Genomic DNA, 12,510 nt, shown 5'->3' on the forward strand with positions numbered 1-12,510 from the left:
TTATTGATAGAGTAGAATGTTCCTTTTCGCGCTTGTTGTGGGCAAAATCACATCGGTTTTTATTGTTCTTGTCAAATTTGGGGAAATTTGTATTACATTTCTTTCTTATAGGAGGTGTAGGATTTCAGAGCATCATTCGGTGATTAATCTTACGTGTCCTTGGAATTGATGACACTCAGTAATTAGCTTGTCACTGGTTCTGTTCTTGCTTTGCTAATATGGGCTTCACGCGGTCTCTATCAAGGTCGACGCTTCATGTTGAATTGACAAGGAATTTGCCATTCTCCCAGGTCTTTTTGTCACTCCCTTCTCCTTGTTAAGTGGATTGCTACGTGCACCAGAAGCGTCATCTTCCTCCTTCAGATTTCATCTGCTCCTCTCCCAGAATTACCTTTCTCTGTGGTATAATTTTAAAATTGTTTTAATTTGCCTCTCGATTTCCGAGTAATTCCCACCGATTTCATGGCTTGCTTTTGCGCTTTTCCACTCCGTGAACTATCCATCTTAAGTTCATCTAATGCCCTTCGAGGCATACACTTAAAGACGGAAGAAGAAAATATCCGTACGTGTCCAAATCAGAAATCTTCTAAATTAGAATTGCCTGATTGGCATCTCGAAAAGTCGGCATCCTCGGATTTAGCTCAGTGGTGGAGTCAGTGAATTTGATCCTCGCTTTAAGGAGAATGCTCAGGGGGCAAAAGTGTTTGCTGCAAAAGTGTGCCTGACCTGAGTCTGATCCCTGGATGTGGTAGCTCACATCTGTATTTATGTGGTAGCTCACATCTGTATTTACATGGTAGCTAACATCTGTGTTCATGGCACTCCTTTTTTTAAAAAAAAAAAATCAATTTATTTGTTTTATGTTTATGAGTACACTGTTACTGTCTTCAGACACATCAGAAGAGGGCATCAGATCCCATTACAGATGGCTGTGAGCCACCATGTGGTTGCTGGGAATTGAACTCAGGACCTCCGGAAGAACAGTCAGTGCTCTGAACCTCTGAGCCACCTCTCCAGCCCTGTTCATGGCACTCTTATGTGGGGATGGAAGGTAGAGACAGAATAATCCTGCTACCCCATCTCATCCCTACCTGGCGCACGTGCACCACAAAGTAAATAAAAATATTAGTCCAAAATGGAATAGCCTCCCCAGCTCCCTCCCGTCAGGGTGCAGAGGACTATGCAGAACCTGAGGGGAATTATTGTAAGAGCCAGAGCCAGAGGAGATGGAAGACACCATAGAAACAATGTCTTCCAGACACAAGAGGGCTGACGCACATTCATACTCGTGAAGACGTGGTAGTAAACACAGACACCGCACAGGTCCAAGCCAGATGGGGAAGCGAACACGAACCCCTATCCCTAACCAGGAAGCGATCCCTGCTTGACCACCTCTCGCAAAGGAAAAGTTAGTCTCTGTAATGGTCTCACTGGGTGTACAGACCACACGTAAGGGCAGGTCCCGTGCCCAACGGTAGATGCCCAGTACGAAATGAACTCCATGGTATTTTTGTATTATGTTGCTTTGCTTGGACATTTGTTTCATCTCTTTACTGGTCTTTTGCTTGTATATGATGTCTTCTGAACTTTGTGGTTTTATGAACTTAACATTTTGGTGTGGCTCTCTTAATGTTTATGTTTATCGTGCATTTTCTCTCTCCCTTTAAAAAAAAATCCGTTTGTTTTCTGAAGGGAGAGAGTAGGAAGATGTGGAGTTGGAAGTGTGGGGCGGTGGAGATAATCTGGATGGAGATGAGGGAGGGGAAATAAAAAAAATCATAAATAAAATAAAATGGAGTTTAAAGCAGCATATTCTATTGTTTCAGTATTTTAAAATATATTTTTATTTCATTTTTCAAATCTTTGAAAATACATTACAGGGTATGGAGAGATGGATCCGTGCTCTTCCAAAGGGCCCAGGTTCTATTTGAAGCACCCACATGGCAGATCGTAACTATTTGGAATGCCAGTTTCAGGAGATCCAGTGCCACCTTCTGGCCACAGGAGGTACTGCAGGCACGTGGTGCACAAACATTAATTCAGTCTTTATATTCACCCACATAAAAATAATACTTAAGAAAAGTGTTAAAGGGCTGGTGAGATGGCTCAGTGGGTAAGAGCACCCGACTGCTCTTCCGAAGGTCCGGAGTTCAAATCCCAGCAACCACATGGTGGCTCATAACCATCTACAACGAGATCTGACGCCCTCTTCTGGAGTGTCTGAAGACAGCTACAGTGTACTTACATATAATAAATAAATAAATCTTTTAAAAAAAAAGTGTTAAAAAAAAACAGTTAAAGAAAATGTTAACATATTCTTGTTATACTTACTTCACAGTATAGCTGCAGAATGAAGCCCACTGTCCTGGTATACTTGTCGAATGTCTGCCTCTTCATCCCGAGAACTTGTGAATACTTAGCCTTACATGGCAAAAGAGGTTTTAGAGAGAGACGATTCACTTAGGGAGCCTGAGATGGGAGATGATTATGACTGTTCAGGGTGGGTGGAGTCCATGGCTTTGTGGATAGTGGAAGGGGTCATGAGCCAAGGAACAGGGGCAGCCTTCAAAGCAATAGAAACTCTAGGAGGAACGCAGCTTTGTTGATGCTGCAATTTTAGCTCAGCGAAGTACATCAAACGCTAAAACTTTAGTAAATTTGTGTTTATTCAAGCTCCTAAATCTTGGTGATTTGTCATAGCAGCACTGGAAAGCTCAGGTAGTTTTAAAACGGGAAGACGTCTTGCCTCATCGTGTTTGGGAAAATTCGGGTGACTTAGAGATTCAAAGAGAAAAGAAAGGAGAAAGACACGTGGTGAGCTGTTTTGGGTGCCCCGGGGACGGCTGTTCTCTGATAGGACTTCAGACCTGTATATAATTATGGAGGTTGGATTGTTGTGTCTCTTTCTGGACACAGAAAACTTCAGTTTTTACTAAGCATTGATTGAAAATGGAATCCCCACTTCATGTCTTGTTTTCTATTCTTTGTATGTGTATGCATGGTGTGCATGCATGTGTGTGTGTATATATATACATATACATATACATGTGCTTTCATACGTGTTCATTCCATACGTGTTCATTGCATACCTTATACGCTGAAGCAAGATCTCTCACCTGAACCCAGAGCTTGCTGATTCCATTAATCTAGGAAGCCAGACTTCTCTGCTTCTAGGGATCACAGGAGGGACTGTCATATCTGCCACACCCATCAGGCATTTATGTGGGCTTGTGGGTTCTGAACTCTGGTCTTCTGGCTTGTGTGGACAGTATTTTATCCAATGAGCCAGCTCCCCATGTCCACTTACAGCTTTACAGCACCAGCAGTTAGGGGAATATTTTTTCACAGACTGGCTCCTGGCTTTGTTCATTCCCAACCGAGTTTTCCCTCCATTTCCAGATCCGTTAGGCAGCAGGTACCACAGCCCAGCTATATGGAGAATATGGCTGACAGGTTGCCGCCTGGATGTCCAATGAGTTGATTTAGTTGCCTGGTGAAAGGAGCGTTTCAGGAAGTTTTCCTATCCTTGGAGAGTCTTAACTGTACACTCGAGTGATGGAAACCACACCAGCATGTGTCACTAAATCCAGAATAAATGTTTCTTTAAATCAACTTACGTTGCACAAATACATGACTAAGCAGACATTGCTCAGGGCTTTGCTATGAGCCTCACAGTGGCTCATACCAAACACCAGCCTGGAGCAAGGCACTGCTGACTGGGAGATACCTTCAGGCAGAACACTGGGGAGCAGTTTCCTGATGGTTCACCCTCTCCTCCCTGCCTTTAACCCTTCCTGCTGTGTGGCAGTCCAAGTTGAGAAAAGAACACATCCTTTGTTTTGCAGTGCCCTCTTTTTGGTCTTACTTTGCTGTTTGGTGTGGGGGCTCATAACTGCCTAAGAGAGGTGTGGCTAGTGTAGGGCTAAAAATTAATAAGCTGCCTAGCTACCCAAAAGAAGAAGTGGGGTCTGTGAAAACATGAACTTTTCACCCTCCCTTGCTGCACAATGGTTCCTGGAGCATTCCTGAGCGGAAAGTTTCCTGGAACAATCACAATGTCCCAAAGCCCCTGGTCATAATGATCCAACGCCCCTGTGGAATGTCACCACCCTAACCACAATGTCACAAAGCCCTGGGTGTGTTGCCTAGTGTTACACATGACTAGCATATGACCTAACTGTATGGGCAGTCTATGATTTTAGAGTTCCCCTTTTCCCTCCCCTTTTCTCCCCCTGGCTTGTGGTTTTCTCCTTTATAAGCTCTGTAAAAATTCAGGTCAGGGTCGAACTCCTCTACCCCTGCGTGGTGTATGAGTTTCGACCCCAGCATGCTGGCCTGAGCTCTTGTCTTGTCCTGTCTTCAATAAACTTCCTCGTGTGTTTACAGCAAGTAGGTCTCAGCGTCCTACTGGGTGCGCGTCCTTCCCGAGACTGGAGCGAGGGGCTCCCTTCGGGGGTCTTTCATTAGTAATCTTGGATTCCCAGGAGATAAGAGTCGAGGAATCCAGGGAATGAACTGCGAAGCTTTTTGGATTAAGCAGCAGCAATGGCGGCAGTAGAATCGTGGTGGTGGTGGTGGTGGTGGTGGTGGTGGTGGTGGGGTGGTGGTGGCGGCAGATGACTCTGTCTCCCTTCCTCTACTACCCCAGGGTTTGTCAACAGCTTTCCACGCTTAGGTTGGAGTAAGGATCTGGAAGACAAGTGTGGAGGGAGACTAGGGGGTCTGGAGAGACCAAGAGCTCAGAAAATAAACATCTGAGAAAGAAAAGCAAACACTGGTTGGTAGGAGGTTTTGTGAGGTGCGGGGTGTGCAGGATTCCAGGTCTGCTCAGTCCTGTCCTGTAGCTCTTACTAGGGACCAAGGCGAAACTGGGGAAAAAAATCTTAAATCCTCCTGAAAATAGTCTCAGGACAAGTGTTAAAAGGCAGGTTCCCCTAAGTTCCTGCCGTGGACTTTGACTTTGTTTAAGGTAGGACTTACATTTTGAGTTTGTTTATTTATTTATTTACTGAAATAGATTGCTATGCTGCCCAGGTTGGTTTTGAACTTCCTGTCTTAAGACTCCTTGTATTTTCAATAAAGTCCCTCAGATCTAAGCTTGTGAGGCGCTTACGCATCTTCAGGGCTAGAAGTGTTCGTTGGTCTAGTCAGACTCCCTCCTACTGTGGAATGTGTTTGGTTTAATGCGGCTTGCCTCTCAGCAGCCTGAACTCTCCTCAGGTTTGGTTTGAATCCTCCCAGAACCCGGTAGCGGTAACCATGGTAACCTAGGGTGGAAGGGTCTGTGAGGGAAAAAGCAGGATCCTTGGCTTAGCTCTTGGGGGTCTTGATAGTTGAGCCCTCCGGGGCCCATGGAAAGTAGACCCTTTAAAGTCTGAGCCTGGCTTGAACTGGCTTAAAGCCAAAGTGGACATGATGGGCATATCCAAGGGGCTCAACCTTCAAGAGCCTGGTTCCAGCTACTCTAGGGCGGGGTGGGGGATGGGGGGTGGGGGGGGAAGGTTGAGGGAGGGGTTCCTGCTTCTAAACTACCTCGTGACTGCTCCAGGAATTGGGCGGGGCGAGGGCGGGTCTAAAACGCTGAGTGCTAGTTCTTGGTTGCTATGGTAACGCGTCAGCTCCTGCCAAGCCGGTGGAGGTGCCTGCAGCTAAAGCGGCCGCAAAGATGGTGAGGCTCTGGGTAGCTGTAGTTCTTGAGTCCTGAAGTGGTTTGGGGTCTGAGAGGGAAAGCTGGGGCTTTCTCTAAGAGGCTGGGGAAGACAGGAAGTTCTGGGAGTGAGGACGGGATGATGGCTGGAAATGGAGTAAAGGAAGTCTCAAAAGACTTAGTAGTGATTGGCAACGTCTTGTTAGGGTTGAATGGGGGATGTGCTGCACCTTTCTCCCATCCTCTTGAGCTGAGTCCTCTTGGGCTGAGGCGTGTGATGTTGAGAAGAGCACCCGTTAGAAGACCATAACCTGCTATGCTGTTAACCAGCGGGTGGGTGATCATGGGAAAGGCACCTAATGTTCCAGAAGAGCCTCAGTTCTCCCTGTGTGGGAATGATTTGGGCACGCCATAAGCGTTAGTGAATGAATGAATAAATGAATGAGGAGGGGAATTCCTGGAGGAATGATTGGTATAAGTCTGCCAGGCCAGACATGCCTTGGATGGCGGCAGATGGCCATGGGCATAGACTGTGAAGACCAGCAGGGCCTCGAAGGAGCCTGGGTTGGCTCTGAAGTCTTGGGGGAGTCTGCGGACAGGTGTTGGAGCATGTGGTTACTGGAACTTACTTGAAATGTCTGGCCACCTGGGTGGTGGCTGATAACTGGGTTGTCTTGGTAGGCATCCTTTAGGCTCAGTGTCTGCCTTGCTCTTATGGGATTTACTGGGTTTCAGAAGAAGCTGGGTTTCGAACTTCTGAGGATTCCCTGGTGTGCAGGGATGGGGGTCCCTTTTGGCTGTACATTTTACTTAAGTGTCTTCCCTCAGCACAGCAGTGTGTGTGTGTGTGTGTGTGTGTGTGTGTGTGTGTGTGTGATGATCTGCCACTATGCCTGGTATCAAAGGACAAGTGTTAGAGGTAAGTTCTTCTGTCTTGTGTTAAAGGTGCCTCTTTTCCTAGCATTCATGAATCAGTATGTTACAACTGATTAGACTAGCAAGACTTGTGGGCGGTATAGCTCCCAAACCCAGAGATTTCCACTCAGAGACCACTCAGGACAAGAGTTTGCCTAACTTACTAACCCTAACTTACTTTGGATAGGAATGGGCAGACAGGCATGTCAGGAAGCAGTGGGTTTGAGTAATCCCCAGCAAGCCAGGAGTGTGTGTGTGTGTGTGTGTGTGTGTGTGTGTGTGTGTGTAGTGCTAATCACAAGCTTCTTTTGTGGGGGGATGAGAGGAGGTGGCGGCAGGGAGGCTCATAGACAAGCTTCCAGAACTCCCCCAAAGAAAAGGATCAGTAGCATCCTATGGAGGGAGAGGCAGGAGGCTCATCTCCAACCCTGGTGTCATGTTTACGGGATATGTCACGGGTGGGCAGCTGGTCCAGTTAAAGAAAGAGGACAACCAGGTGGATCACTCAGAGCGAGAGGCCAGAGGCCTGATGTGAGGGAACCCCTCCTTTTCCCAGGCCAAGAATCTGAAGCCGGTCTTTGTCAGCCTGTGTTGACTCTGTATGCGAAAGAGGAACTGGATCTGAGTGGGAAGGACCATCTAAGAACGAGCAGCCTTTGTCTTTGTTCCGTTGACAGGTGTTGTACTTACGTCAGGGAAACTCCACACCGACCTATTCCAGTCCCTGCTTGCCTTGTCTTGCTTGAGTTTAAGCCAAATCCCCATAGATCCTGCCATATACAGATATGTTCTCAACTAGAAATAGTTTTTGTTTTATATACTGTGTTTCTTGGTCATAAAATAGTTACCTATTCATTGCAGAAAACTATTCAATATAAGAAACATCTTACGATAGTTACACTCACCTGAAATGCAGGGGCCAGTGGGCAGTGGTGGCGAGGATCATAAATGTGCGATGTTATGCCTGCCCTTTTTTTTTCTTCTCACTCTGGCCCAACGATTTAAATATGTAAGTACACTGTAGCTATCTTCAGACACACCAGAAGAGGGTGTCAGATCTCCTTACAGATGGTTGTAAGTCACCATGTGTTTGCTGGGATTTGAACTCAGGACCTCTGGAAGAGCAGTCAGCGCTCTTAACCGCTGAGCCATCTCTCCAGCCCTATGCCCAGCTCTTATGTGAGTGCCACAGAGCCAAACTCAGATTCTCACAGCCGTGCAGTGAGCACCTTACAGCCAACTCAGCACTCCACACCAACATTTCTAGAGGAATACTTACAGAAAGTGGAAACTAAAGGGCTCCTTGGAAAGTCGGTCGGTTGGTGTTTTGCTGGGGCAAACATGTGAAGGAACACTTCGCTGAAGCAGACACAGGAGAGAGGATGCTCTGCTAAAGCAAGCACGTGGCAGGGCAGGTGATGAAGGATTCTTTGCTAACAACACGCATGTATTGGTCTGCCTTACACTGCGTAGTTGAGCTGCATTTGTCGGGACTCGCAGTTTCTTGCCGCTTCCACACACTTGGACTGATTGGAAGAATGATGTCAGCAGCACGACAGAAGCATGAGTTGAGGCAAGACACGTGGAGGACACGTGATGTTTGGAGGATATAAATAGGACTCAAGGGACAGTGATGGAGGCTGAGCTAGGCTTGCTTATAGACCTTGTGTGTCTCATGTCTTCACTGATCTTCACTTTGCTGAGAGAGGCACAGGTGAGAATTTCTGTCGGTCCTCCTGGTCCCTCCGGCTGACGCTGACTGGAGCCGAGGCTGAGGCTTGGCTGTCTCTGTTGGGTCATGCCACCGCTTTTACTAACTAGACTTTACCGAACTAGACTGCTGCCATGGCCATGAGGTGTTTGTGAGTGGATTGAGCAGCTGCTGCTGACCTGTGAACTGAACTGCTGATTTCCAGACAACACGGACGGGAGTTGCTACAAAGAACCTTTCTAAACAGATCCACTTTCCCTGTATCCTTTCTTTCTCACTACCTCTGGTGGGTGGTGGACTAAAGGGCGGTTAAAGTGTTTAAGAACCATAATTTAAAGTAAGATTTAAAAAAATTAAAGTTACACTTACATATTTCTTTGAATATATTTTCCTCAAAATTTTGACCGCTTTCTGCAGTTACATAATGAGGTTTAGACAAGTTGGGCTCCCCACTACCCTCACAACCTCTTCCCTCTCCTATTGAAAAAAAATTTTTTTCTTAAAAACTTTTTATGTTGGGCCAAGAAGTTAAGATGGCTCAGTGGTTAAGAGTATTGACTGCTCTTCCAGAGGTCCTGAGTTCAATTCCCAGCAACTACAGGGTGGCTCACAACCATCAGTAATGGGATCTGAGGCCCTCTTCTGGTGTGTCTGAAGACAGCTACAGTGTATTCATATAAATAAAATAAATACATCTTAAAAAAAAAAACTTTATATGTTATGGAAATCCCCCTGTCTCATCGATATCCATTTGACTTAATCTTTTTGCCCCAGAATCTCTGTTAGAGTAACCTTGTTTGGACCAGATTCTCCTGCTCCTGGGACGTATATATGGTATATAAAGAGAGGGGGCAGGCAGCTGGGTCACTAAGATAAGCATATTAGTGCAGGGCTTGCCTGTTTACCTGTCCCCAGTCTTTCCAGCCTCAGTTGTTGGTAGCTGGAGAAAGTGGCTTTTCCTTCCAAGGCTGCCTCCTTCCAAGCAGGCTACTCAGCTTCTGGCTAGCCACTGCTCGGCGTCATGGGAATATTTATTTGGTCACGCAAGAAATAAAACCAGCCCTTCACCTCCTAAGAGGACCACTTGGCTACTGCCTCTGGTCCAGAGGGATCCAACTTTCCATTTCTGCTTGGTTCTTCTTTTTTTTTCTTCTTCCCCCTAGTGTGTTTACACAGTGACCTCCCTAGTTCTTCTTGTTACTCTTGGCAAAACTGGTTATTCTAGCCCTGGGGTAAGGCTTGTGGCTTCAAAGTCAGCAGTTCTTAAATGAGGTTTTCTTAGCTACCCGACGCCCTCAGCCGCCCGTGCTCACAGCTTCCCCCATCTGGCCCGCTAGTGGCTGCTTTTCTGTGGTCATTTGCTTTCCTTCCTCTGTTCTGACTTCGAGGTTCAGGCAGTGGATTATTTCCTGTGGTGACTTCCCCCAACCTGGGTACCAAGGACACAGGAAAGAAAAAGACACAGTCTCCGCCTCGAGGGACCTACAGTCTGGTGCACAATGCCACTCGCAGAGTCCTAGAACAGAGACAGGAAAACAGATGGGAAAACAATCACAACCCTTCCTTTCTGTACTCCGGAGCCCTTTCTTATACATTACTCTCCACAGCGCCGACCACATCCGTGACCTGGAAAACGTGGAACGGTGGAGTGACTCGGGAGTCAGAGAGATGCGTTTCCCAGAGGCATTCATCTTAGTCTACTCTAGATTCCTCAAGGGGTCATTTTATTTAATTTCATCCCTTATTTTTTTTATCAGATGTAAGTCGGGTTCCTGCTGTGTGCCACCCCCCCCCCAAGTCTTCCTTAATTATATGGAGAACTCACACACCACCACCCCTCAAGAGCCTTCTACTGGTTTCCTTTATCCCACTGCCCTTCCCGTTCATTTCCTCTTACTCTAATTTTAAGTGAGGAGTGGTTGCCCACCACCCACCATACAACCCTTCAGAGGCTGCTCTTAGGCGTCACCAGGGCTCCCATATCTGCCTCTTCATAAATCCAGGCTTTTCTGCTCTGCTGTCTTGGGGCTGGCTGAAGATGGCTCCCTCTGGAAGCCTACACTGACTGAGCCGGGCAGTGAGGGGTGGGGGAAGGAAGGCGCACACAGCCAGGCTCATTGTTTGGTGGAGGGCCACCTGAAGAGTAATCGCCCAGTTCAGTGTAAAAGCCCGACACAGGTGCTACAGGTGCTGGGAGGAGGGCAGCTTGTTGGCAATGGCAGATCAATGAGAGATGGCAAAAACACCGTTTGGTGACCTGGAAGAGTCACTAACATTTAGTGACCTGGTCTGCTCATTTCTCCGTTTATATCATCCCCCTGGGGCTGCGGATTCCCAGACTTGGAGGGACCTCGTATGTCTAGACCATTTCCCCCAAGATATCTCAGCTTACAGAGCTTGGTTGAGACGGGCGTGGGCTCCTCCAAAGCAATGAATGAATCAGCTTTAGATTAAGGCTACCCTTATCCAAAAGCCTTTGCAGAAACTGCTTCCCGGATGTAGATATCTACTCTCAGCGGGCCAAGATGAAGCAGAACTGCCAGCTGGGTTCCTGGTTGTAAGCTGCCGAACCAGAACTCTTATTTAAGTGGGATGGAACACCCCGAGAGGATTTAGGAAAGCCCACGGATGTTGTACCAGCAGGGAAACGAGGCTTGGAAAGTAGGAATAGAGGGAGCCCTTTCAGCTGTAACCAAGGCCCAAATCCCAACGGAGACGAGATCTGGCACAGGCTCCTCACCGCTGCTGGCTTTGCTTGCTGGTGGGGGCCTTATCAGCGCTGCCCCAGATGTGGCTGCTCCTGCTGCACCGGGTCAAAAAGGCTTTCCACGTTCAGTGTCTCGTATTGCTGGTTCCACAGTCGCCTTAAGGTCAGGGCCATCTTATTGGCTCAGCGTAGTTCCCCTGCTTGGCTAAGAAGGCAAATACCTGATGTTTTCAGCTTTTGTCGTTGGGAATGAGCCCCGGTCTCCCACAATCATTATCTAGGGTAATTTGCCAAACACAGGAAACTATTGGCACATCAAAAAGTATTCTATTTTGGTTAGCGCTGTCTGATTGATTGTAGCTGGTAATCATTGTTCATCCACTACCCACCGTTTGCCAGCCACCACACGCTGAGCTGTGGCCCAATGAGTTTCTACAGCTTTTATTTCCTTTAGACCCCAGCTGACTCGTGAAACAGGAAGGAGGTTGGGTGGTTTGTCCTTAATGAAAGGGTCCTAGAGCTCAGGCTGAGAAGGTTGGTGTGAAGAGGAGCATGTACATGCTTGGGAAATGAGGAACAGTTGCCTCTCTAAGGCCATTCTTGTGGGAGACTGTGCCTGTGCAGGGGCGAGGAACAGGGAGCCTCCCTCCTTCTCATCACCCCACACTCTCCATCCTTTTTATGTGTATCTTGGCTTCTCAGCTCCCAAGACTGCAGAGATGCCCTTTCGTAGACTTAGTGTGCTTTGCCAAGAGGTCTCCCCACGGGGGATGCTGTACCCTACATTTCAGGTCCTATGTAGACACGTTCGTTCTGTAAGAGGTTTCGCCGCATGCTTGTCCTTCTAGCTGTCAGCATGGGCTAGAGACATGTTTGCTGCCTGTGGTCTGGATGCCCCTGGGTACCAATGACCGGACTTTCTGTCTCTACCTGTAGCCACTAAGCACAGGGGACGCCTCAAGCTCTGCTTCCACCGCTTCCAATCGGTCACGGAACAGGACTCGCTATCGGACCAAAGCCATGAACTCTGAGGTAGATGAGAGCCTCTTTGGAGGTGTCAAGGTAACTCATCATCAGTAGATCCTCCAGCCCCTGGTTGCTGCTGCCCCTTAGACAGCAGTGGCCTAGACCTGTGTCGCTTAGGGCGACATTTGTACTAGTCACATCACTGAGATTTTTATACCAAAGAAGGGAGGATTCTGAGGTCCTGGCTCTGATATCTAGTGTGTTCTAGGTAAACAGGGTACATAGTTCCTCACCCCTAGAAATTCCCTTCCTCCTTTGATTTCCAGGAGTTGAGCTAAAATAATTGCTTAGCTTGGGGAGACTAGCAAGCCCCACCCAGACTAGGACAATGATGGTTCCTGGAGTGTGAAGAGGGAGAGGTACAGTGCTCCTTGGAACAGCTTTGGTGTCTGTGACAGTTGATGAAGAGGGAAAGTGAGACTTGGAGAGCTGGGCAGGGGTGTGTGTGTGCGTGTGTGTGTGTGTGTGTGTGTGTGTGTGTGTGTGAGAGAGAGAGAGAGAGAG

General features: G+C 47.5%; 1 protein-coding gene across 1 annotated transcript in view; it reads left to right on the forward strand.

The window, feature by feature from the left end:
• The first annotated feature begins 6,536 nt into the window (after positions 1-6,536).
• Positions 6,537-12,510, forward strand: part of Cfap45 (cilia and flagella associated protein 45) — a 24,701-nt gene continuing 18,727 nt past the window's right edge. The window contains 2 exon segments of the mRNA XM_021198590.2: positions 6,537-6,566; positions 11,917-12,042. Coding sequence (XP_021054249.1) covers positions 6,537-6,566; positions 11,917-12,042 — 156 coding nt within the window.

The sequence above is a fragment of the Mus pahari genome, chromosome 5 (assembly GCF_900095145.1).
Source record: "Mus pahari chromosome 5, PAHARI_EIJ_v1.1, whole genome shotgun sequence".
NCBI lineage: Eukaryota > Metazoa > Chordata > Mammalia > Rodentia > Muridae > Mus > Mus pahari.